The sequence below is a fragment of the Labeo rohita genome, unplaced genomic scaffold, assembly GCF_022985175.1.
Source record: "Labeo rohita strain BAU-BD-2019 unplaced genomic scaffold, IGBB_LRoh.1.0 scaffold_1036, whole genome shotgun sequence".
Taxonomy (NCBI): domain Eukaryota; kingdom Metazoa; phylum Chordata; class Actinopteri; order Cypriniformes; family Cyprinidae; genus Labeo; species Labeo rohita.
This window is the reverse complement of record NW_026127160.1, coordinates 1-22,341: the sequence shown is the minus strand read 5'-3', so window position 1 is coordinate 22,341 and position 22,341 is coordinate 1. Positions and strand designations below refer to the sequence as shown.

Below are 22,341 nucleotides of genomic sequence, written 5' to 3'. Positions count from 1 at the left end.
TCCTTCTCTCTGCTCATTGCAAATAAAAAAAAAAAAAAAAAAAGACTGGATGCAAGAACAGCTGTTACTTATTGCCCAATTTGTTAATGAAAACAAGGATATATTCAAAGAAAAGTTTAGATAACCTCCAAAACCAAAAATGTTGTGTGGGAAAATGTGTGTGCAAATAAATGCAGTATGTTTCTAAAATGTTTATGTTCCAAGGCAGATGGCCAGCAACAGCCATTTTAGTCCTGCTGAAAGAAACAATAGAAACCAGGTAACACTTTATTTTACTATCAAAATAAAGTGTTACCGGAACAATCACAGAATTTTTAATGGTTTTACTGGTTAAAATGGGAATTGTACTGGTTTAAATGGTAACTGTAATGGTTCCTGTTGGTCTCTACTGGTAATTGGTCAACTTCTACTGGTGGCTTGTAAAAAACACTAAATCCCAATGGAATATATCCCAAAACACACTACAGGAAACCATTTTTAAATGATTTTATTGGTTAAAAGTTGATGGTTTGCAATGTTTGTAATGCTATTTGTAGTGGAAACCATTAGAATTTCTGTGATGGTTTGTATCGTTGTTGTTTGTATGTTTGTATTGTTTTGTTTTGTTTCAGCAGGGAGGATAGTTTGTGATTTGGTCTTAGTGACTTAGGCGTCCTCTTCACTTACATTTTACAGATTTAGGAGCTAATTTTAGCACTAAAATGTTTTGTGAAATACTCTTAGAGCAAAAATATAGGAGTCCTACATTTAAGACTGACGACCATTATTTTTAAGATTTTCTCCTAAGTCGGCAAGTTATGAGCTACTTTTATAAGTACAATTTAACTTTTTTTTTTTTTTTTTTTCATTTTTAATTTCCAACTTCTAAAGTTTCTGGATCCTTACTGCCAGTGAAAGCATGTTAATCCAGTGTCATGTTTACTGCCTGTACTGTACGATTCTAAGAGAGGAAAGTGCAGAAATCCAGAAGAATGGCAAGACAGTGTCAGTGAAGGTGGTTGTGAATGTGTGTAGATGTGTGTTAGTTACAGGATCAAAGAATGACACCGTTCCTCTGTCATAGTCCAGATACACTCTCACACGCTCAAGATCCTGTTCAACAGGAAAACCAAACAGTGTAGTCAGTCCATACTGCACACCCCAGACATCAGTGTTATAGAAATCACCACCCTTCCTTTGGTTTGATGCTGTAGTTACTCCAACACTCCACTTTAAACTGTCTTTAACTTCAACATTCCAGCAATATGTTCCTGAGTTAAAACCCTCTGAACCCAAAACACATGGATAATAGTCAAATCTCTCTGGATTATGAGGAAGCTTTTGTTTGTTTCTGTTGTTTCTCACACTGGTCAGATCATCAGACAGGACAAGCCACTGATTTGCAGTGTTTGGATCCAGAATCACAGGAGCTGATGAGACAGTAAACAGCTGCTTTTATTCTGATGTTCATGTAATAATCAAGACAAGACCCAGCAAGCAATTTTTGGTCTAAAAAACGTATATTAGCCGTTGAAACACAGCCTAGACGTCTAGGCTAAAATAAGGAAATAAGGTTGTCATTGGGCTGTCAGTGAAAATTTAATAGACGTCTAAACATAGCCCTAGAACAGACTATACACATATATATATATATATATATATATATATATATATATATATATATATATATAAATATATAGAAATAAAACCAAACACCTTGTAAACGCTGTTGACTTTGCTTACATGATGAAATATCATATATCTCACAAGTATTTTGTCAAAAAATGACATGTCACTAAATTCAAGATTATTTGGTCTAGAAGTGGGTTACAAATAGCCGGACTATATCGGGTCTATAGTTAAACTAGACGTTGAAATGACGACTATTGCTTGCTGGGGAGTGAGCCAAACACAGATTATTATGAATTATAAAGACTCGTTCTATTAATCAGCCACATCACACATTTTCATCTGAATTTTACATTTGCATCCACATCAACAGAAACTGATATTTACAAAATCAGTCAAACTGAACTGTAGAGTTCTGCTGTATCAGTGTAACTATAAATATCATGTTCTTCTATTGCTTAAGGATCATTTTGGTAGAGTAGCCTATATGGTTATTCACACATAATGTGAACATAAAATCTGTAAATCTTCCCCCATGCATCATTTCCAGTGTATGTGTAAGAGCATATTTTTTCTCCAGACTCACTGTATTGGATGAGGTCCTGCATCTTCTGCCAGACTCTGAATGGCAGGTTGCCCAAGTAATGTGGCACATGAATCAAAGCTCCAGAAGGCGTCTGTGGATCCGGCTGTGAGATCTGGACTCTGGAAAAACATTCAGGAGTCAGAACTGCAGTGACTTTGGATCAGAAACAGAGAGACCAGAGACACCAGCAGATCACTCACCTTTCCATTGTGACTGGAAACTTCTGCAGAACAAACACACAATTTATCATCAACAACTCAATCAATCAAACATCAATCAATCAATCCATGATCTGAAATCAGACCTTTAGAAAGCGGACATCATTGTCTTTCATCATCTCCTCCAAGTCTTTGATTGTGTGTGAAAGAGTTGAGATGTGTCTGTTGATCTCCTCCAGCTTCTCCTTCATCATCTGCTTCTTCTGCTCCTCTTCCTCCCTCAGTGCAGTGATTGTAGCTTCTTCTTCATCTCTGAGAATCTGATGAAGCTTCTCAAACTGCTGTTTAATCTGATGCTCTGTGTGCTCAGCTTGAGACTGAAATCAAATCACATTCACACAATCATTTCAACCAATCAACATACCCCATCACATTAGATCAGCTACAACACCAGTCAAACGTCTGGACACACTTAATTTATTTTTCTCATGATGTTTTGGTCTTTGAATGTCTTTACAAACCAGTTTTACAAAAGTTCTGTTTTCTCACCTTGATGTGTTGAACAGTTTTTTCAAACCCTTCTTTAATGCTTTCATCATGTTGAAGTTTCTCTTTTAAGGAGTTCAGTGCTGCTTTGAGCTCCTCCTAGAATTGAACAAAATAAAATACATAAAATGCCAGATGCTACGAGAATACAGTAATATAATAATGAGGTACAAAGTGATTTAAAGTGTTACAAACTATTTTAAAGACTCTGGGATTAAACCACAGTAAGAGCTATTATATCCATACAGCATAAACAACTCGACACAGTAGTGAGCTAAGAATAAATTATGCTCTTTATATTGTCCTTTAAATACTGTATAAAACAAGAGACATTTGTCTTACCTCATTTGATGAAACAACTTCACTGATGGGTTTGAATGTGTGATTGTTGTGTTCCTGTGAATCTCTGCACATTAAACACACAGGCTGTTTGTCCTCCAGACAGAAGAGTTTGAGTTTCTCACCATGTAAACTGCAGATCTCTTCAGATCCTGATGAACACCTCTTATTTTTGTGCTTTAGAAATAACTCACATACGTTTTTAAATGCAAGGCTAATTGGAGGATCATCTCTTGAGGATCTCCTGCTGCAGACAGGACATTCGTGAGTTTCCTTGGTTCTCCAGAACTCTTGAAGACACTCCTTACATACACTGTGGCCACATGATAAAACAACAGGAGTCTGGAAAATTTCATGACGCACAGGACAAGAAAAATCTTCTTCAGGTAGCGAATCCATTTTCACTGTTTGACTGTTTTGAGTCCAGCAATCTAAACTTTACTTTCACTTTCTGATAAAAGTGAAATGAATAAAAAAAACCCTAAAGATCTGCTGACGGTTCAGAAACAAACTTTTCGAAAATCTTCCTGGAAGTATTTTTGCTTTTGTTCTCCAGTGACTGCTGATTCCTTTCTGATTATATCCAGAAATTACACACACACACACACAACCTGTATGACCGAAGGAAAAAAAATAATGCACTTGTTTCTTCTCGGTAAGGGTTTTAAGAGGGTGGATCAGTTTATGATGATCCTTAAGTATGTTGTGGAGCAGGTCAGACAGGAACATCACTAATGCTTTCAAAATAAATACGAGAGAACACATATACTGATTAAGAAAAAAAAACACCAACATGTGGAAGCTCACAGTGTTTCTCCAGGGTCTGTCATGAATGAATCTTCGTCTAAATTATTTCTTCATGTCGGTGCCGAAAGCCTAGTGGGCAAGTATGCCGACATACGGTATTGTTGCACTACGGGTGTCCCACGTTCGATTTCCAGCTCGAGCACCTTCCCTGATCCTGCCTCCCTCTCTATGTCCCTCTTCAATTATTATTCTTCACATGCTGCTATAGTGCCAGGCAAGTGCACAGGTAGGGCTCAACCTGTGCAAGCACATGCCCTTTTTTCCCTTACACTCCAAAGTGCCCTTCTTTTGGTGGCTGTGTTTTGTTTTTGTTTTTTTCTTCAAAAAAAATCAATGCTATATTGGTCACCCTTTACGTTTGTCTGCCTGTTTTACAAATATTTAGCCAGTGAGAGGTACTGAAAAGAGCTTGTGAATAAATCTTTTTGGATCCGCTCAAACTGTTAGTCAAAAAACCTCATAACTTCACCCCCTCTATCTTGACAGAATGAAGTTCCACAGCAGTTGAGATGAACAAAGTCTTGCAAGGGTAAATAAAGATCTTGTTGTTTGAATAAGCACAGTGTTTTCTTTTGTTATGAATCCTGTCTGATCTGCCCGCCACCAGAGGTCGCCTGTGCTTTTCACTAACATTTCACACTACACAGACTGTTGCATCACACCCCGGACTACGTTTCCCATCACCCATTGCGCTGATTGCTCGAACACCTGTACCCAATCAGATGCCTCAGACTTCCACTTGCATCTCGCCCAGTATTGGAGTTTTGGATTGTGTTTTGTTGTATCGTATTGAGTTCCCTAGTATCCTAGCTCCCTAGTTTCCAGAGTTTAGCATTCTTGCCTGGTCATCTCGTTTTGTCTGTCTTGCTGCCTGCCTTGTGGACCTCTCACTTGTTTATCGGATTACCCTTTTTCCTTTCCCCCTGGATTACGTTCGCCATTCATCGACCCTCGCCTGCTTCACGGACTACTCTTACGTCTTGCCTACGCTGTACCTGTCTGTTAATGTTCAACCCTGCCTGTTTGTGACTATGTCTTTGCCTTTGCTATTTAATAAAAGCTTGCGTTTGGATCCGCTCACTTCACGTCTCCGTTACATATTTATGCAAGAAATTCTGTCTATAAAGGCTCATATTTTATGTATTTGAGGTCTGAGATATGTGGGACCGGCTAGCATTTGCCATCTTGTCTTTAGCCAATACACTTAAATAGCCTGTGCATACAGTAGCATTTAATCTCTTTTATAAAATGAGATTTTGGCCAAATGTATTTTACAACAAGAAAATCTGAGCGCCCATATAGCTACAACAAACTTTGTAACCTGTTGATGAAAATGTAATGCCACGGTTTTAATCGCGGACAAACATTTGCACACATCCGCTGGTCAAAACCCCCGTAACTGCATTTAAGTCTGACACAAAATGACTGAGTGATCCTTGACACCTACATATATTTCTGAAAAAAAAAAATATATATATATATTCTTTGATTTATGATCGCTGATACACTTAATTTATAACCATTTAATCATATTATATGGTAGCATGGTTCATGTTTACGCTGCTAATATGCATGTATTCTCCAGCTAGTTTTCGTAACCAAAAAAAAAAAAAAAAAAAACATTACAGAACCAGATCACTGTGATATCTTTAGAATTTATCATGCAGAATGTAATATTCTAGCCTATAGATAGATAGATAGGGCTTTTTCAGTTTCAGCTTTAGCACCTCAAAAGGTCTGTGCACAGTCCTGTATACTGCTGATCATTAGTCTTTGAAGATATCGGTTTCTGTCTCTGCATCTGTTCTGCATTATCCTATAAGTCAACAAAAATAACATTAACAATACACATTACTCGTGTGAAATCTAGAAGCCGATGTAATGAAATACTGCACTGAAGCTCTAGGAAGAAACTTTAACTTTATTTTCAGTTCAAAAACTCACAAGAACATGTTGCTACAGAATAATACATGTGGAAGCTCACAGAGTTTCTCCAGGGTCTATCATGAACAAAACTTTGTCTAAATTATTTCTTCACATCAGTGCCAACAGCCTAGTGGGCAAGTGCACTGACATACAGTACCGTAGAAGAAACTTTAGCTTTATTTTCAGTTCAAAAACTCACAAGAACATGTTGCTACAGAATAATAGATTGGAAACAAGACCATCCATTAATTTTTCCAACATACTTGTCTATTTTTTACCTTTCTTTGAAGTGAGTAAAACAAGTGATTTGAAGTGAGGACAAATGACTCACGCTGTAAAACCAAATATTGCCTTTACTTAAATAATTAAGTAATTTTGACTAAACATTTCTTAAGATTTTGTATTTTGGAACCATAAATCAAAAAACAAAGTTTGTGTTACTTGTTTAAAAGAATATGTGCACTTTCTTGGCCACAGAGTAAGTGGTCCATGGTTTAGATTTGCAGTACGTCAATAATCACTCAATACCAGTATTAAACATTTAGCGGGAAGTTGATTGTGATTGTCTTGGACCTTGGCATGTTGTCAACTTGCAATTGTCCAGATTAAGATTTTTCTTTAAATATTAGCAACATTTTGTTTAATTTTATATCTTATCTTCAAACAAAGAGTTATTACATATAGCATTATATATAAAGAGTTCATCTTCAAAAACAGATAACTCGGTTTTTAACAGTTTTCAAAAATGATGTTGTTTTTTTTTTATTGAAATGCATTTGATTAAGTAAAAATAATTAACATTTTTAAAGTTATCTGTTTTTGCAAATAAACTCTTCACATATATAGCAGGTACAGTTCACTAGCTCTTAATTTGTAATATTTTACTGCATGCATGTTCAGATCTTAAACCATTGTATAACAGTTGGTTTCACAAGTTACACAATGTGTCAGATTACAAAGTTTTCCTATTTTCATCTAACATCTGTTATTATTTATTTATTTATTTATTTATTTATTTATTTAATGTAACCATATATTATCAGGACAACCAGTCACACTGACTAATTTGCTGCTTATTAATAGTTAATAAGGTAGTAGTTATGTTTAAGTATGGAGTGGCTTAAGGGATGTGTAAAATATTGTCATGCAGAATAAAGCATTAATATATGCTTTATAAGTACTAATAAACAGCCAATAGGTTTGTAAGATGCATGTTAATAAGCAACTAGTTAATAGTGAGAATTGGTCCTTAAACTAAAGTGTTACCAGTAATACATATTTTTGAGGTCAGTAGTGATAATAACTTTTTCGGTTAGTGGAATGGTGGGGGACACTCTACATATTAGTGCCCAGGGGCACTGAAGAGTATTAATCCACCCATGGCTGACCTACAAAGTTTACTAACTACTGAATGGTAAGATGCTCAGAGGGTCAAAACTACGAAAGAATGGCAAGACAGTGTCAGTGAAGGTGGTTGTAAATGTGTGTAGATGTGTGTTAGTTACAGGATTAAAGAATGACACCATTCCTCCGTCATAGTCCAGACACACTCTCACACGCTCAAGCTTCTTCTTAATATAAAAGCCAGACCATTTAGTCTGTCCATACCAGATACTCCAAACATTAGTTTTGAATGAATCAAATCCCTTCCTCTGGTTTGATGCTGTAGTTACTCCAAGACTCCAGGATGAACTCTCTTTAACCTCCACATCCCAGCAGTGTGTTCCTGAGTTAAAACCCTCTGAACCCAAAACACAGTAATAATCATTAAATCTCTCTGGATTATTAGGAAGTGGTTGACTGTTCATTATGCTGTCTTTCACACTGGTCAGATCATCAGACAAGACGAGGCACGGATGAGCCGTGTTTGGATCCAGAATCACAGGAGCTGATGAGACACAATCAACAGGTGCTTTTATTTTATTTTATTTTAATATAACAATCAAGAGTGAACCATACACAGATTATTATGAATTAAACACATCAGTTCTATTGATCAGATGCATCAGACTGTCACACTTCACTTCCGAAGAGGCACGCAGGAGCACAAATAAACAGAATGTCTTTAAATTAAGGAACACAAGGGATAATTCACAACTTCGGCAGGAGTAGACACACGAATACAAGAAGTAGACTGGACAAACACTAAACTGTACAGACTGGGGCTAATAAACTTTAAATATGTAAATATTCCCCCATGCATCATTTTCACTGTATGTGTAAGAGGATCTTCTCCAGACTCACTGTTTTGGACAATGTTCTGCATCTTCTTCCACACTCTGAATGGCAGGTTGCCCAAGTAACGTGGCACATGAATCAAAGCTCCAGAAGGCGTCTGTGGATCCGGCTGTGAGATCTGGACTCTGGAAGAACATTCAGGAGTCAGAACTGCAGTGGATTTGGATCAGAAACAGAGAGACCAGAGACACCAGCAGATTACTCACCTTTCACCTCTCACCATTGTGTCTGGAAACCTCTGCAAAACAAACACACAATTTATCATCAACAACTCAATCAATCAATTAATCAGTCGTCAATCAATCCATGATCTGAAATCAGACCTTTAGAAAGCAGACATCATTTGCTTCAATTATCTCCTCCATGTCTTTGATTGTGTGTGAAAGAGCTGAGATGTGTCTGTTGATCTCCTCCAGCTTCTCCTCCATCGTCTGCTTCTTTTGCTCCTCTTCCTCCCTCAGTGCAGTGATTGTAGCTTCTTCTTCATCTCTGAGAAACTGATGAAGCTTCTCAAACTGTTGTTTAATCTGATGCTCTGTGTGCTCAGCTTGAGACTGAAATCAAATCACATTCACTTAGATGCAGCATATTCTAAAACTGACCTATTCAAATGGCAGCCCATGGACCACATCTGATAGTTATATCAATAAAAACCCCAAAATGAACATTTGCTGAAATTTGTACACACCCTCAGTCCCCTCTGTCCCCTTTTCTTAAGTAGAACAGTAAAGATGATTTTTAACTGAAACTGTAGTCTTTGGTGAGTCATAAAATTCATGTTAGTGGCTGCCCATTTTTGAGAATAACAATAATAAAAAAAAAACATATCAAGGAATGCAAAATAAATACCAGTGGCTCCTGGCAATATATTGAGGTTTTATGAAGTGAAACCGATCAGTCTGTGTAAGAAACTGAATATTATTTACAATATTATTATGTGCAATAACCATTATCCATTATTATTACCTGTAATCCAAACCCATCATCTTGGATGGCCTGAGGGTAAGTAAAATAACAGCAAATGTTAAGTTTTGGGTGACGTATGCCTTTAAATGGAAGATTGATGAAGAAAGGAAATGAAATGATAATACCAGTATAACCAGTGGATGGCTGCAGCAACACATTTTCACTCCCAACTTGTGACATACTGATGCTCGGTCAGGACCCTTTGGCCTCACTTTTTGAAGCACGGGGTACCTCTTATAGCATTATTTTTTGATGTGCATGGTCCTCCATTGCTTTAAATAAGAAACCTTTGCCATCAGTATGCAGACTCAAAAGGCATTTGGAATTTTATTGTCATGATTAAATTATATATTGAGTAATAATATTGTCATTATTGCATATATGTTGGGGTGTGATTTTTCAATGTAAACAGTCACAACAATTTTATTTACATTATACTATTTACACATTTATTAGTCAATAAAACACAGGATATAACATGCAAATAAAACTACAGTCATAATTTAGCAATAAGCCTTTTGTGTAAATAGAAAAAATCTTAGATCTTTGAGTTCAGCTCATGAAAAATCGGGGACAAAAACAAAAGTGTTGCGTTGATAATTTTGGTCAATATATATACAGTATTTCAAGTCTTCTGAGGCAAAACGATTGATTTGTGAGAGAAGCAGACGCGATCACCGTCTTCATCCACTGTAAAGCTCATTCTGTGTGCTGCAGTCAGAAGAACCCTTACGTCAGCTTTGGTTGTGAAATGCCATTGGCTCTTGTGTTTCTCATGACCATCTATGTCATGCTAATGTTTGGGAGTATCTTTTTGAATGAGATGTGAGTGCTTAAATGGGAGCAGGATCATTTTCAGGATTTATAAAATGTTGTATGGCTTCAGAAGAGTTCGATTGCAAAATGACTTCTTTGTAATAGTTTATACTGCTTTTTTATGGTCAGTTTTTGTAATAAATACCTGTGATGTGACTGTACTTTTATTGCCCTGTTAGGTGTATTATATTGTTTAGAAGTTGGTTGGTTGTAGGGTAGGGGTGGGGTCATGCACTCCAATGTAAGTATAAATTTAAATAAAAAGATCATGTGACCATGTAACAACAATGTCCAAGGGCATGAGCAAATAAGCATTATTATTTGCTAATGTCATTATTTACATACTCTAAGGTTTTTAGAAAATGATTTTGGCAAAATGGCATCCCTCCTGTGTGGCGCCCCGTGCAGTGCAAACACGGTATGAAGGTTAATAACATTTCCTGTATTCACTAAGACTAAATTGTTGACATCAAAATGCGAAAGATGATAGTTAAGTGCCAGTCCGGGATAGCCGCATGTGTGTTATTTTCCGCCCACTGATGAAGCAGCTAGCTAACAGAGGCTTCTGCTTGGTCATAATTTTAGTCTCTCTGTGTGGATGTGCTTTCAATAAGGGAACATGACAACCTAACTCAGCTGTTCTAATCAAATTTGCAAAAATGTCAAAAGAATTGATTCTCACCTTTATGTGTTGAACTGTTTTCTCAAACTCTCCTTTAATATTTGCATTGTGTTTAGATTTCTCTTGTAAGGACTTCAGTGCTGTATTGAGCTTCTCCTAGAATAAAAATAAATGAATGCATATGAGCAAAATGATGCAGAGAAATTTGTATATATTTATGATATACAACTTGTGTAAGTTTTTATCTTCATATTTAAATCTGTCTTTACCTTGTATGATGGAACAATTTCACTGATGGGTTTGAATTTGTGATTTTCATGTTGTTGTGAATCTCTGCACACTAAACACACAGGCTGTTTGTCCTCCAGACAGAAGAGTTTGAGTTTCTCTCGGTGTAAACTGCAGATCTCCTCAGATCCTGATGAACTCCTCTCATTTCTCTCTTTCAGGAACAGATCACACAAGTTTTTTAACACGAGATTACATGGAGGATGATCTTTTGAGGATCTTCTTCTGCAGAGAGGACACTCCCGAGTTTCCTTAATGCTCCAGAACTGTTGAAGACACTCTTTACAGACACTGTGCCCACATGATAAAACATCAGGATCCTTGAAGATTTCCTTACATACAGGACAAGAAAAATCAACTTCAGAGAGCGAATCCATTTTCACTGTTTGAGCTCCAGCAATCTAGACCTTTACTTTCACTTTCTGCATGATGCTGCAAAAATTAATAACCACAAGAATCACAAAGAACAGCTGTCTGATCTGAAACAAATATCTCTACAGTTCTTATTCACTGTGTTTTTCTTCCTTCTCCGCTGATCAGTACTTGTATGCTTTGTCGAGACTCTAAGCCTCGGTTATACTCCAGACGCGTACACGGACAGCTGCGGACAGCACGGACTCGGACTGCTTAGGGGGGAGGGCGGTATTGCTTTGAAAAAAAAAAAAAAAAAAACCTGTTTCTAAATATTGATAGATCTAAATTATATAGACTACTAGTGTAGATATGTACAGTAATTTTCAGATGCAAAGGATGCAACGAATAAAACAGGGGAGGAAAATACGACACTTGTAAATAAAATAATTTTAAATAAACAATTTAATAACACAGCCTAGTTTTATATATGAGTGGGTTGTCCGTCAGCTGATTGCATGCCGTCGGAGTGTCCAGTGCTGACAGTTCTATAAAACAGGAAGGAAGCGCTGTAGTTTTGCTGTATACTAAAAATATGAAAAGTACAACACAAATAACATTTAACGTTACTTCCATTTCCGAACAAAGAAAGTAGTAATCGATGTCATTACACAGGGAGCGCGGGGCACAACCTAAAACTTTTTGAATTTCTCCCTTTGTGAAAATCTACTTTTTTTCCACGTAAATTTCACACTTGTCTTGTACAAATATGTCACTTTGTTTCATAATTACAGTGTATACGTTTTTCGTTATTTACCTCAAAAGAAAGTGACAACATGCGAGGGGCACGTTGTAACATGACCTATGGCAGCTTAAAATGTTACCTGATCGAATGAAATATGTATATATATATATATATATATATATATACACACACACGACAAACTAAAATATTTTGTCAATAAAAAAAAAAAAAAAAGATTAACTTTTTCAAATAGAATAATGGCGTTTTTTAAGAATTAAAAAAAAAAAAAAAAAAAAAAAAAAAAAAATCTAATTTTTGAGGTTCACAATGAACACATCTTAAGCATTGCGTGGGTCCGATCCTGATCGGAAAACACAGCTATAGTTCAAAACAGTGTGCGCAAATCGATAAAAACGCATTCAGACATTCCAAAAAAAAAAAAAAAAAAAACACTCCCCTCCCTCCAAACACAGCTATCATAGAACACGAGACACATAAACGATTGTGAGTCTTTATTTACCTGTGTCTTGTGGTTTATTTTTAAAAATCCATAAAAGTATATTAAATATTAAAGTATATTATAAAAAGTATATATGGCTAATGTCATAGAATAGCATAATGTAATATAGCGGGGCAGATTGTAACGCAGTGTTAGAACGTTCCCCATCCCCATCTAAACTGATAAATAACAGATTGGCGATTAAATTAACAGCAGATTTGTCTCATTTTAAATGAATACTAAAAACGAAGAAAAATATACTTCAGCCAGAAATTTACTTTTACTATGGTAAAATAGACATCCAGCGATATCATCAAAAGGCTTTTGAATTTTGCCACACTTTTTTTCTCTGTATAGTGTTGCTATGGCAACTAGTAAATACAGTAAATTTGGTTATGCTAGCCTGTGTGAAAAAATTAAAATCATGTGTTACAATTACCCCCGCCTTAGTTTGTGCCCCGGGCACCCCTACACAATAAATAAATAAATAAATAAATAAATAATAGAATCACAATGTCATGTGATCCTGTCAATGTCATGTCATCCTGTCCGGTCTGCCCGCCACCAGAGGTCGCTGTACATTTCACGAACAGTTCACATTACACAGACTGTTACACTACACCCCAGACTACGTCTCCCATCACCCATCGCACTGATTGCACCAACACCTGTGGCCATCATGTGCGCTGTATAAGCCCCGGACTTCCCCCCTGTTACTCACAGAGTATTGTGGTGTTTTCTATGGTTGTTTCGCGTGAGTTCCCTAGTTCCCAGTGTTTAGCTTTCTAGCCCGGTCTTCTCGCTTCGTCTGTCTCGCTGCCTGTCTTTTGGACTACTTGCTTGTTTCACGGATTATCCCTTTGCTTTTCCCCCCTGGATTACGTTCGCCGACCCACGACCCACGCCTGCTGCATGGACTATTCCCACGTCTTGGCTTTTGCTACACCTGTTTGCTATTGTTCCGACCCTGCCTGTTTTCAACCATGTTTTTGTCTGACACTAATAAACGCTTGCACTTCTCGCCTCTCGTCTCGCCTCTCGTCTCTATCCCCATGTTACACACAAACATTTGCAATAAAAACAACATCATAATGAGGCCAGAATTGCCTGATGTAACCTAGATTTGGACCAGACTCTGATACTATCTGGGAAGCCAAGCATAATATTAATTTAAAATTGTTAAAACAGTTAGAATTTTTCACTGATTAATCACAAAACTGAAATAATGTTTAATGCTGAATGGTTGAAAAAGGTTGACAAAACACTTAAAGGGGTCATTTTGTTTTTTTTTTAATTGGAGGAACCTGATTTCGCCATGACTGATAGATATGAAAGTCTTAGAAAGTAACCTTTTCATAATATGAAGCTTTGTTTTCATAAATTATGACCGCAGACCACGTGTAACCACACCAGCCCAGGACCTCCGCATCCAGCATCTTCACCTCCAAAATCGTCTGAGACTAGCCACCCGGACAGCTCCTGCAACAATCGCTTTGCATAACCAAAGAATTTCTGCACAAACTGTCAGAAACCATCTCAGGGAAGCTAATCTGCATGCTCATTGTCCTCATCGGGGTGCGTTTCTGAAAACCAACTATGGTCGCAAGTTCCGTCGTTACCAGTAGAGTTCAATCGACCTAACCACCATAGTTAGCTAACGTTACTTTTGGGAAACACACCTCTGACTGCAGTTCGTCATCATAACCAACTTGAGTGGGCAAATGCTCACATTCGATGGTGTCTGGCACTTTGGAGAGGTGTTCTCTTCACGGATGAATCCTGGTTTTCACTGTACAGGGCAGATGGCAGACAGCATGTATGGCGTCGTGTGGGTGAGCGGTTTGATGATGTCAACGTTGTGGATCAAGTGGCCCATGGTGGCGGTGAGGTTGTGGTATGGGCAATGGTGGTCACACCAGATACTGACTGGTTTTCGGACCCCAGTAGTTGCTTTACATTATACTTAAATAATTACAAATTACATTTGTAAGCTGTTTTTATTTAAAATGCATGTATTTATAAGGCCTATTTGTCAGATCTTGTGATATAAAACTGTCAAATTTGAGATGCAGTTTATTAATAAAATATAGCTACTACATACAGGAAAGCAGATGAGCTGTAAAGTAAATGAGATGAGCCTAGAATACGAACAGAACGCGTTGCATGTTAAGCATTTACAAATTATCAAAAATATATATTATGTAGGCAATAGGCAAGCAGATGAAAATGAATGCAACGTGCACATTATGTGTTTTATTCTCTATAGAAAACCCTTATGTAGAAAACACTAAACGTGGCTTAATGGACGAAGACATTGATATATGAAGTCCAAACTTGTTATACAATTTATTTAAAATATAGGCTATACTATGTACAGGCAAGCAGATCCCAGAAAATGCACGCTGAACTGCACAGTAATTACAGTAATCTATTCCTCCCATAGAAAACCATTATACAGTAAATGCTTTAAGTGTCTTAATGGGCAAAGACAGTGATACAAAAAGGCCAAATTCGGTATACAGTGTATTACTGAAATAAACTGTAAAAGTGACGAACACAACGTAAGGTCGTTTTTTTTTTTTTTTTTAACATGCAAAAATTTCAGATGTGCAAGGACCTTTAATCAACAGCTGCGATGACTAACTTATAACTAACTAGTTGTTGTGATCTTATTAAATTCACATTATGTCCTTTCATTTGTAAGTTAAATGATTAGTTCAACAAGTTAAAAAACCTACCTGCATTATTCTCCATAAGGAGGTTTGTCGATCTTAATTTGAATCACAAAAATCTCCATTTTAGGACTGACTAATTGCTGATGACTGTTCATTTTATAATTTACTTTGGCTGGAGATTGCATCAGATCTAGAATGATTTATTGTACGATTTTCAGAGGATAAATGCTATGAAAGAAGGAAAAGACAGTGCCAGTGAATGTTGTTTTGAATGTGTGTAGATGTGTGTTAGTTACAGGATCAGAAAACGATACTGTTCCTCTGTCATAGTCCAGAATAACTCTCACCCTCTCAAGGACCTGTTTAACAGGGAATCCAAAGTCTTCAAACATTTTGTACCGCACACTCCAGACATTGGTGTTATAGAAAGCACCTCCCTTCCTTTTGTTTGATGCTGTAGTTACTCCAAGACTCCAGGATGAACTCTCTTTAACCTCCACATCCCAGCAGTGTGTTCCTGAGTTAAAACCCTCTGAACCCAAAACACAGGGATAGATGTCGAATCTCTCTGGGTTATCAGGAAGCAATTGCCTGATGTTGCTCCATCTCACACTGGTCAGATCATCAGAAAGAAACAAGACATGGATGAGCCGTGTTTGGATCCAGAATCACAGGAGCTGATGAGATACAATCAAAAGGTGCTTTTATTCAGATGTTCATGTAATAATCAGGAATGATTATGTTTCTAAGACTGCCTAGTTGTTTGAATTTTACCCTGAATTGGATTATCTTGATTTTTTCTGTATGTTTGGACCTGCTTTTGACTTTCTTTGGATTACCTTTAATAAAGACTGCAACTGGATCTTCAGCCAAGTCACAAGAAGTGTTAGTAACAATATTAAAAAAAAACATATGTTGTCCAGACTCACTCTTTTGGACAGTGTCCTGTATTTTCTGCAAGGCTTTGAATGACAGGTTGCCCAAGTAACGTGACACATGAATCAAAGCTCCAGAAGGCGTCTGTGGATCCGGCTGTGAGATCTGGACTCTGGAAGAACATTCAGGAGTCAGAACTGCAGTGGATTTGGATCAGAAGCAGAGAGACCAGAGACACCAGCAGATCACTCACCTTTCCATTGTGACTGGAAACTCCTGCAGAACAAACACACAATTTATCATCAACAACTCAATCAATGAATTTATGCTCTAAAATTACAATTGCCTGTCACATGTAGAATTTAAGTTGTACTGTAGTAATTTAATCATCCTAAAATAATTTTTAGCAATTCAATACTGTAATTAATTGACCGTCAGATGTTTTCACTGCACTGCAGATTGATTTGAATGATTAGCGTTAACAGCCCATATAAAAACAGCAGTTACCTCTAGAAATAAGACGTCATTGGCTTTCAACATCTCCTCCATGTCTTTGATTGTGTGTGAAAGAGCTGAAATGTGTTTGTTGATCTCCTCCAGCTTCTCCTTCATCATCTGCTTCTTCTGCTCCTCTTCCTCCCTCAGTGCAGTGATTGTAGCTTCTTCTTCATCTCTGAGAATCTGACGAAGCTTCTTAAATTCCTTCTTAATCTGATGCTCTGTGTGCTCAGCTTGAGACTGAAATCAAACCACATTCACTTCAATTATCTGATTTAACACCTCACATCATCTATGGTGCAGTAAAACATTGGACACCTGAATTTATAATTTCATTGTTTGATTACTTTACTGTTGTTCTAGAATGTGGATAACAGAAGCAATGACCTGCCAAAGGTGGAGAGGAGAGAGAGTAATAGAACCAATTCAGTGGATGAATTATTAGGTTAAGTCTGTAAAACTTAAAATGTTGCTACCATACTTTTTTTTTTACAGTAAAGCTCTGGCAGCTGTGACAACCACAGCTACCAGTATTTAACTATAAATGTCACAGTTTGTTAAGTGCAAGACACTAGCGATACACCCGACTCTTTTTAACAAGAAGTGTCATGGGATTTTTAATGACCACAGAGAGTCAACACCTCAGTTTTAACATCTCATCCGAAGGACAGTGCTTTTCACTGTACTAGGGCATTTGGACCCACACAGACTGGAGGGCAAGATTTGATGTGTTCAGACTTTCAGTAATAGAATACTAATGTGAACTGTTGCATATTTGACTCTTGATTCTTGTTTCCTCACCTTAATGTGTTGAACTGTTTTCTCAAACTCTCCTTTAATGTTTTGTTTGTGTTGAAGTTTCTCTTGTAAGGACTTCAGTGCTGTATTGAGCTCCTCCTAGAATTGAACAAAATTAGAGGATATAGACATTGACAGAATATGATATGTGTGATGGGACATAATAAGCCTATTAAAACTGCAAATCAAATAAACTAATTGTTTGCTTCGCAAAATGAGAAACACCAACACGTTGGCAACACCTACTGGTCACAATGCTGTAAATGCAATGATAACACAGCCCCAAACATGTAATAGACTAATAACATATGTTACAAACCAGGTTAAAATGTTTCATGAAACTGTAACTGATCAAATGCAATTTACAAATGATTACTCCATACTATTAAATATGAGTGTATGCAGCTTGTATTATAAATGCCAGTTAAGTAATTAACCCTCCTATAGGGTTATTATCTATATCTATAGATAGTAACAAAGTTTGGGCCAAGCCTAGCTAACCTGATTTGGTCATGGCACTGGGTTTTGAATAGGTTCTTTACATAGGAAATCGTTTAAAAAGCACTATAGAATGTTTTTTTGTTGTTTTGTTTTTAACGACGCGTCATCAATCAACCATATTGGCGGCATGGAACGTAAGCAATGCCACTGAACCAAACTAAACTCATATTTTGATGATTATTGCTGCTGAAAATGGTCAATTATTGACATGTTTTGGGCTGTACTAATCGGTCAGACCAGGAAAAACATTTGGAGTACTATAGACTGCGAAAAGTTAACAAATCAAGGAGAAGAGTGCAAAAAAACTGTTTGAGGAACAAAAGACATTGTGGTTGGCCAAACTGAACCAGCATTTCCAGGGCAAGAATCTTGACAACATCCGTGTTTGTTCTTATCATTTCCAATCAGGTAGGTGAAATATTAGTCTAATATCTTAATTAATACTGCTCATATGTATCTTTGCCACCTAAACCCTCCATACATTAAACTGAATAAACATTTGCATTACCTTATATGATGGAACAACTTCACTGATGGGTCTGAATGTGTGATTGACGTGTTGTTGTGAATCTCTGCACACTAAACACACAGGCTGTTTGTCCTCCAGACAGAAGAGTTTGAGTTTCTCTCTGTGTAAACTGCAGATCTCCTCAGACACTGATAATCGCCCCTCAGTTCTCTCCTTCAGATACGACTCACACAAGTTTTTTAACACAAGATTACATGGAGGTGCATCATCTGAGCATCTTCTCCTGCAGACAGGACACTCCTGAGTTTCCTTGATTCTCCAGAACTGTTGAAGACACTCTTTACAGAGACTGTGACTACATGGTAAAACAACAGGAGCCTTGAAGATTTCATAACACACAGGACAAGAAAGTTCTTCTACAGATAGTGAATCCATTTTCACGCTTTACATAAAGTCCATTAATAACCACAAGATTTGCTGCCTGTCCAACTTCTTAAAAATCCTTCTTGATCATATTTCCTTTTTGATTTTCGTCCAGAAATTCAGACAAGACAAAAAGCAGTGGAATAATGAAACAGTCATTTCCTGGTTCGTATTTTAAGAGGTTAATGTTTCTGCATTTTTATTACCTTTTCTGACTGTGTCTTGTGTACTTTGACCTTTTGCGTTTTTTTTTTTTTTTTTACTCTGAGCTCTAGATGGATATTTTGTATATTTAAAATTTAACTTCAGAATTAAAGAATTCTTTTTTATATATATATTTTTGCACAAATGTGTGCTTATCTGTGTTTCTGGCTTTCAATTAGACACTATTTGTGTTAAACGATAAGACTTCAGTTTTATGGGCGTTGACATCTTTGATATTACTTTGGACACTGTTGATATGGCTACTGGTAATGAATGGGCTTGACTCCCATTGCACATTCATACAGACAGCAATAAAAGATGCCAGGACCAAGTTGGGGCACCTGTGGCATACAGTGCAACCTACTTTTCTACATAATCTAAGTCTCTGTAACTCATGCTCTCCATCCATTCAGAGGGGTTTAAATCCATCCAAAAAATGGGTTTAAAACTCTTTGGTTTGCTCTGTGACCTCTTCCTTGTTGTTGTACCTGCTTACTTTTTCAGTCAGTTGCACAATTTCACCACTAGAAGTTTCCACTGCTCCGTACTGATTTTAAAACTATTGCTGAAGAAATAAAAATAAACAAAATTCTGAGCTCAAATGGTATTTAATGACTTACAACCTAATTAGCATTAGGGCTGTTAGCAAGCAAGGCTGCATCCTCAAACTCAAACGAGCTCAGTACCAACTCTTTTCATTCAGTTTATTTTCGTGAATCGATGTTCAGCGACGTTTGATGACAGCAGCCGAGATATGCAGCCATCATATGATGCTGCCTGTCGTTTGAGAGGCGCCTACAGATAAGCTTTGTTAAACTGAAAACGGCAATAAATGGAGAGTCGATACCAATGATTTTCCATCGAGAAATCGATTCTTTTTGGAATCGACTTCCAGTCCTAATTAGCATCCCAAAATTGAACCTATTATTCAGAAAATAGCACTGATCACAATCACACATCTGTTAAAATAAGTTCAAAAGATCATCACAATTTGTTCTGAAACTGAGTCAAACTTTGTTTTCAGCAAGTCTTTTAGTGAATTTGTTCCAAAAAAGACAAAATATATAGGAATTTTAAGACAACCGGGAGTTGACAAAACCACACAGGCTTGATGGGACAAATAGTTAAATAACCCTGAATTACAGAAAAATGAAAAAAACTAACTGATCAGTATAAAATATGAAAGCAGGAAGATCCAGACATACAGGTGTAAAGTTTAGTGACTACACAATGGTAAAATCCTGAGAGGGAAAAAACTATCAAAGGATGGAAATACAGTGTCAGTGAAGGTGGTTGTAAATGTGTGTTGATGTGTGTTAGTTACAGGATCAGAGAATGACACCGCTCCTCTGTCATAGTCCAGATTCACTCTCACACGCTCAAGATATTGTTTAACAATAAAACCAGACCTTTCATACAGTCCATACTGATCATACTGCACATTCCATACATCAGTGTTATAGAAATCACACCCCCTTTGGTTTGATGCTGTAGTTACTCCAAGACTCCAGCATAAACTCTCTTTAACCTCCACATCCCAGCAGTGTGTTCCTGAGTTAAAACCATCTGAACCCAAAACACAATAATAATCATCAAATCTCTCTGGATTATTAGGAACGGATTGTTTGATCTCGCTCCATCTCAAACTGGTCAGATCATCAGACAAGACAAGACGTGGATGAGCCGTGTTTGGATAGAGAATCACAGGAGCTGATGAGACACAATCAACAGCTGATTTTATTCTGATGTTCAGATAATGATCAAGAGTGAATCAAACACATATTATTATAAATTATGACACTTGTTCTGTTGACCAAACTATCTGATCACTGAAACTGAACTGTAGAGATCTGCTGTATCATTGTAACCATAAATGTTCACAGATACATGTAATACTAACATCTGTAAATCTTCCCTCATGCATCGTTTCCAGTATATGTGTAACAACACAGACTCACTGTTTTGGACAATGTCCTGCATCTTCTTCCAGACTCTGAACGGCAGGTTGCCCAAGTAACGTGGCACATGAATCAAAGCTCCAGAAGGCGTCTGTGGATCCGGCTGTGAGATCTGGACTCTGGAAGAACATTCAGGGTCAGAACTGCAGTGGATTTGGATCAGAACCAGAGAGACCAGAGACACCAGCAGATCACTCACCTTTCCATTGAGACTGGAAACTCCTGCAGAACAAACACACAATTTATCATCAACAACTCAATCAATCAATCATCAATCAATCAATCAATGATCTGAAATCAGACCTTTAGAAAGCAGACATCATTGGCTTTCATCATCTCCTCCATATCTTTGATTGTGACTGAAAGAGCTGAGATGTGTCTGTTGATCTCCTCCAGCTTCTCCTTCATCATCTGTTTCTTCTGCTCCTCTTCCTCCCTCAGTGCAATGATTGTAGCTTCTTCTTCATCTCTAAGAAACCGATGAAGCTTCTCAAACTGCTGTTTAATCTGATGCTCTGTGTGCTCAGCTTGAGACTGAAATCAAATCACATTATCAATCAACACACATCACATTATCCACAGCACCAGTCAAATGTGTAGACTGTGGATGCCCTCAGCTGAATTTATCTGTGTTAACCTTTTAAGACCTTCTGCTTAAATGCTCTATATTAGTTTTGCCAACAAATACAATCAAACGTTGCAAGTTTGTGATTTCTGTGTCTTGCAAAAAAATGATTTTATTTGTAAAGAGGCTTACCTTGATGTATTCAATTGTTTTCTCAAACTCTCCTTTTATTTTTTTTCTCCATGTATAATTTTCTCTTGTAAGGATGTCAATGCTGTTTTGAGCTCCTTCTAGATTTGAAGAAAGTGACAATGCGTTGAATGTAATGATATCGGTGTTGTTTATTGTTCTTTACATACTATATAAAACAAGAGACATTTGTCTTACCTTATATGATGGAACAACTTCACTGATGGGTCTAAATGTGTGATTGACGCGTTTGTGTAAATCTCTGCACACTAAACACACAGGCTGTTTGTCCTTGAGTTTCTCACCATGTAAACTGCAGATCTCCTCAGACACTGATGAACGCCTCACATTTCTCTCCTTCAGATACGACTCACAGAAGTTTTTTTAATGCAAGATTAACTGGAGGATGATTTTTTGAGGATCTTCTCCTGCAAACAGGACACTCCTGAGTTTCCTTGGTTCTCCAGAACTGTTGAAGACACTCTTTACAGAAACTGTGACTACATGATAAAAGAGAAAATTTCTATGTCCAGAGATTCATAAAAGCATCGGTATGAGAGAAAGGAGTGAAATAATGAGACTCTGTAGAGGGTAGATAAGTTTCTGATTGTCTTTGGAAATGTTGTGTGGCAGGTCAGGCAGCACCATCAAGATTTCTTCAAGTTCATGTGCTGGTATTATTCTTGCATA

The 22,341-nt window shown here is 37.2% G+C and overlaps 3 protein-coding genes and 1 pseudogene across 3 annotated transcripts; all 4 read right to left on the bottom strand.

The window, feature by feature from the left end:
• Positions 1-918: 918 nt before the first annotated feature.
• On the bottom strand, positions 919-3,636 carry LOC127157317 (E3 ubiquitin-protein ligase TRIM35-like). The gene is made up of 6 exons (XM_051100544.1): positions 3,241-3,636; positions 2,902-2,997; positions 2,499-2,729; positions 2,395-2,417; positions 2,195-2,313; positions 919-1,409 (listed from the first exon to the last, which is right to left on the bottom strand). The coding sequence occupies exons 1-6, from the start codon at positions 3,634-3,636 to the stop codon at positions 919-921; spliced, it is 1,356 nt and encodes a 451-aa protein (XP_050956501.1).
• A 3,153-nt stretch (positions 3,637-6,789) lies between these two features.
• On the bottom strand, positions 6,790-11,474 carry LOC127157314 (E3 ubiquitin-protein ligase TRIM39-like). The gene is made up of 6 exons (XM_051100543.1): positions 10,882-11,474; positions 10,673-10,768; positions 8,532-8,762; positions 8,415-8,446; positions 8,215-8,333; positions 6,790-7,858 (listed from the first exon to the last, which is right to left on the bottom strand). Exons 1-6 carry the CDS (start codon positions 11,275-11,277, stop codon positions 7,371-7,373), a joined length of 1,362 nt encoding a protein of 453 aa, XP_050956500.1. The 5' UTR covers positions 11,278-11,474; the 3' UTR covers positions 6,790-7,370.
• A 3,377-nt stretch (positions 11,475-14,851) lies between these two features.
• Positions 14,852-18,882, bottom strand: LOC127157315 (E3 ubiquitin-protein ligase TRIM35-like; annotated as a pseudogene).
• Positions 18,883-20,162: 1,280 nt separating this feature from the next.
• On the bottom strand, positions 20,163-22,174 carry LOC127157319 (E3 ubiquitin-protein ligase TRIM35-like; the record flags this gene model as incomplete). Its single annotated transcript, XM_051100546.1, has 7 exons — positions 20,163-20,180; positions 20,264-20,649; positions 20,898-21,016; positions 21,097-21,119; positions 21,201-21,431; positions 21,850-21,880; positions 22,026-22,174. Coding segments are annotated over 7 exons (957 nt in total), but the record flags the coding sequence as incomplete, so codon positions are not given.
• Between the last annotated feature and the right edge of the window lie 167 nt (positions 22,175-22,341).

What these genes read in the sequence shown, in the direction of transcription:
- LOC127157317 (XM_051100544.1), bottom strand. Translation starts at nt 3,636, where the DNA reads ATGGATTCGCTACCTGAAGAAGATTTTTCTTGTCCTGTGCGTCATGAA. An exon ending in AAGTTGTTTCATCAAATGAG is followed by an intron (nt 2,998 to 3,240) that starts GTAAGACAAATG and finishes GTTCAATTCTAG; the next exon opens with GAGGAGCTCAAAGCAGCACT. An exon ending in GCAGGACCTCATCCAATACA is followed by an intron (nt 1,410 to 2,194) that starts GTGAGTCTGGAG and finishes CTGTCTCATCAG; the next exon opens with CTCCTGTGATTCTGGATCCA.
- LOC127157314 (XM_051100543.1), bottom strand. Translation starts at nt 11,277, where the DNA reads ATGGATTCGCTCTCTGAAGTTGATTTTTCTTGTCCTGTATGTAAGGAA. An exon ending in ATGATGTCTGCTTTCTAAAG is followed by an intron (nt 8,447 to 8,531) that starts GTCTGATTTCAG and finishes TTTGTTTTGCAG; the next exon opens with AGGTTTCCAGACACAATGGT. An exon ending in GCAGAACATTGTCCAAAACA is followed by an intron (nt 7,859 to 8,214) that starts GTGAGTCTGGAG and finishes GTGTCTCATCAG; the next exon opens with CTCCTGTGATTCTGGATCCA.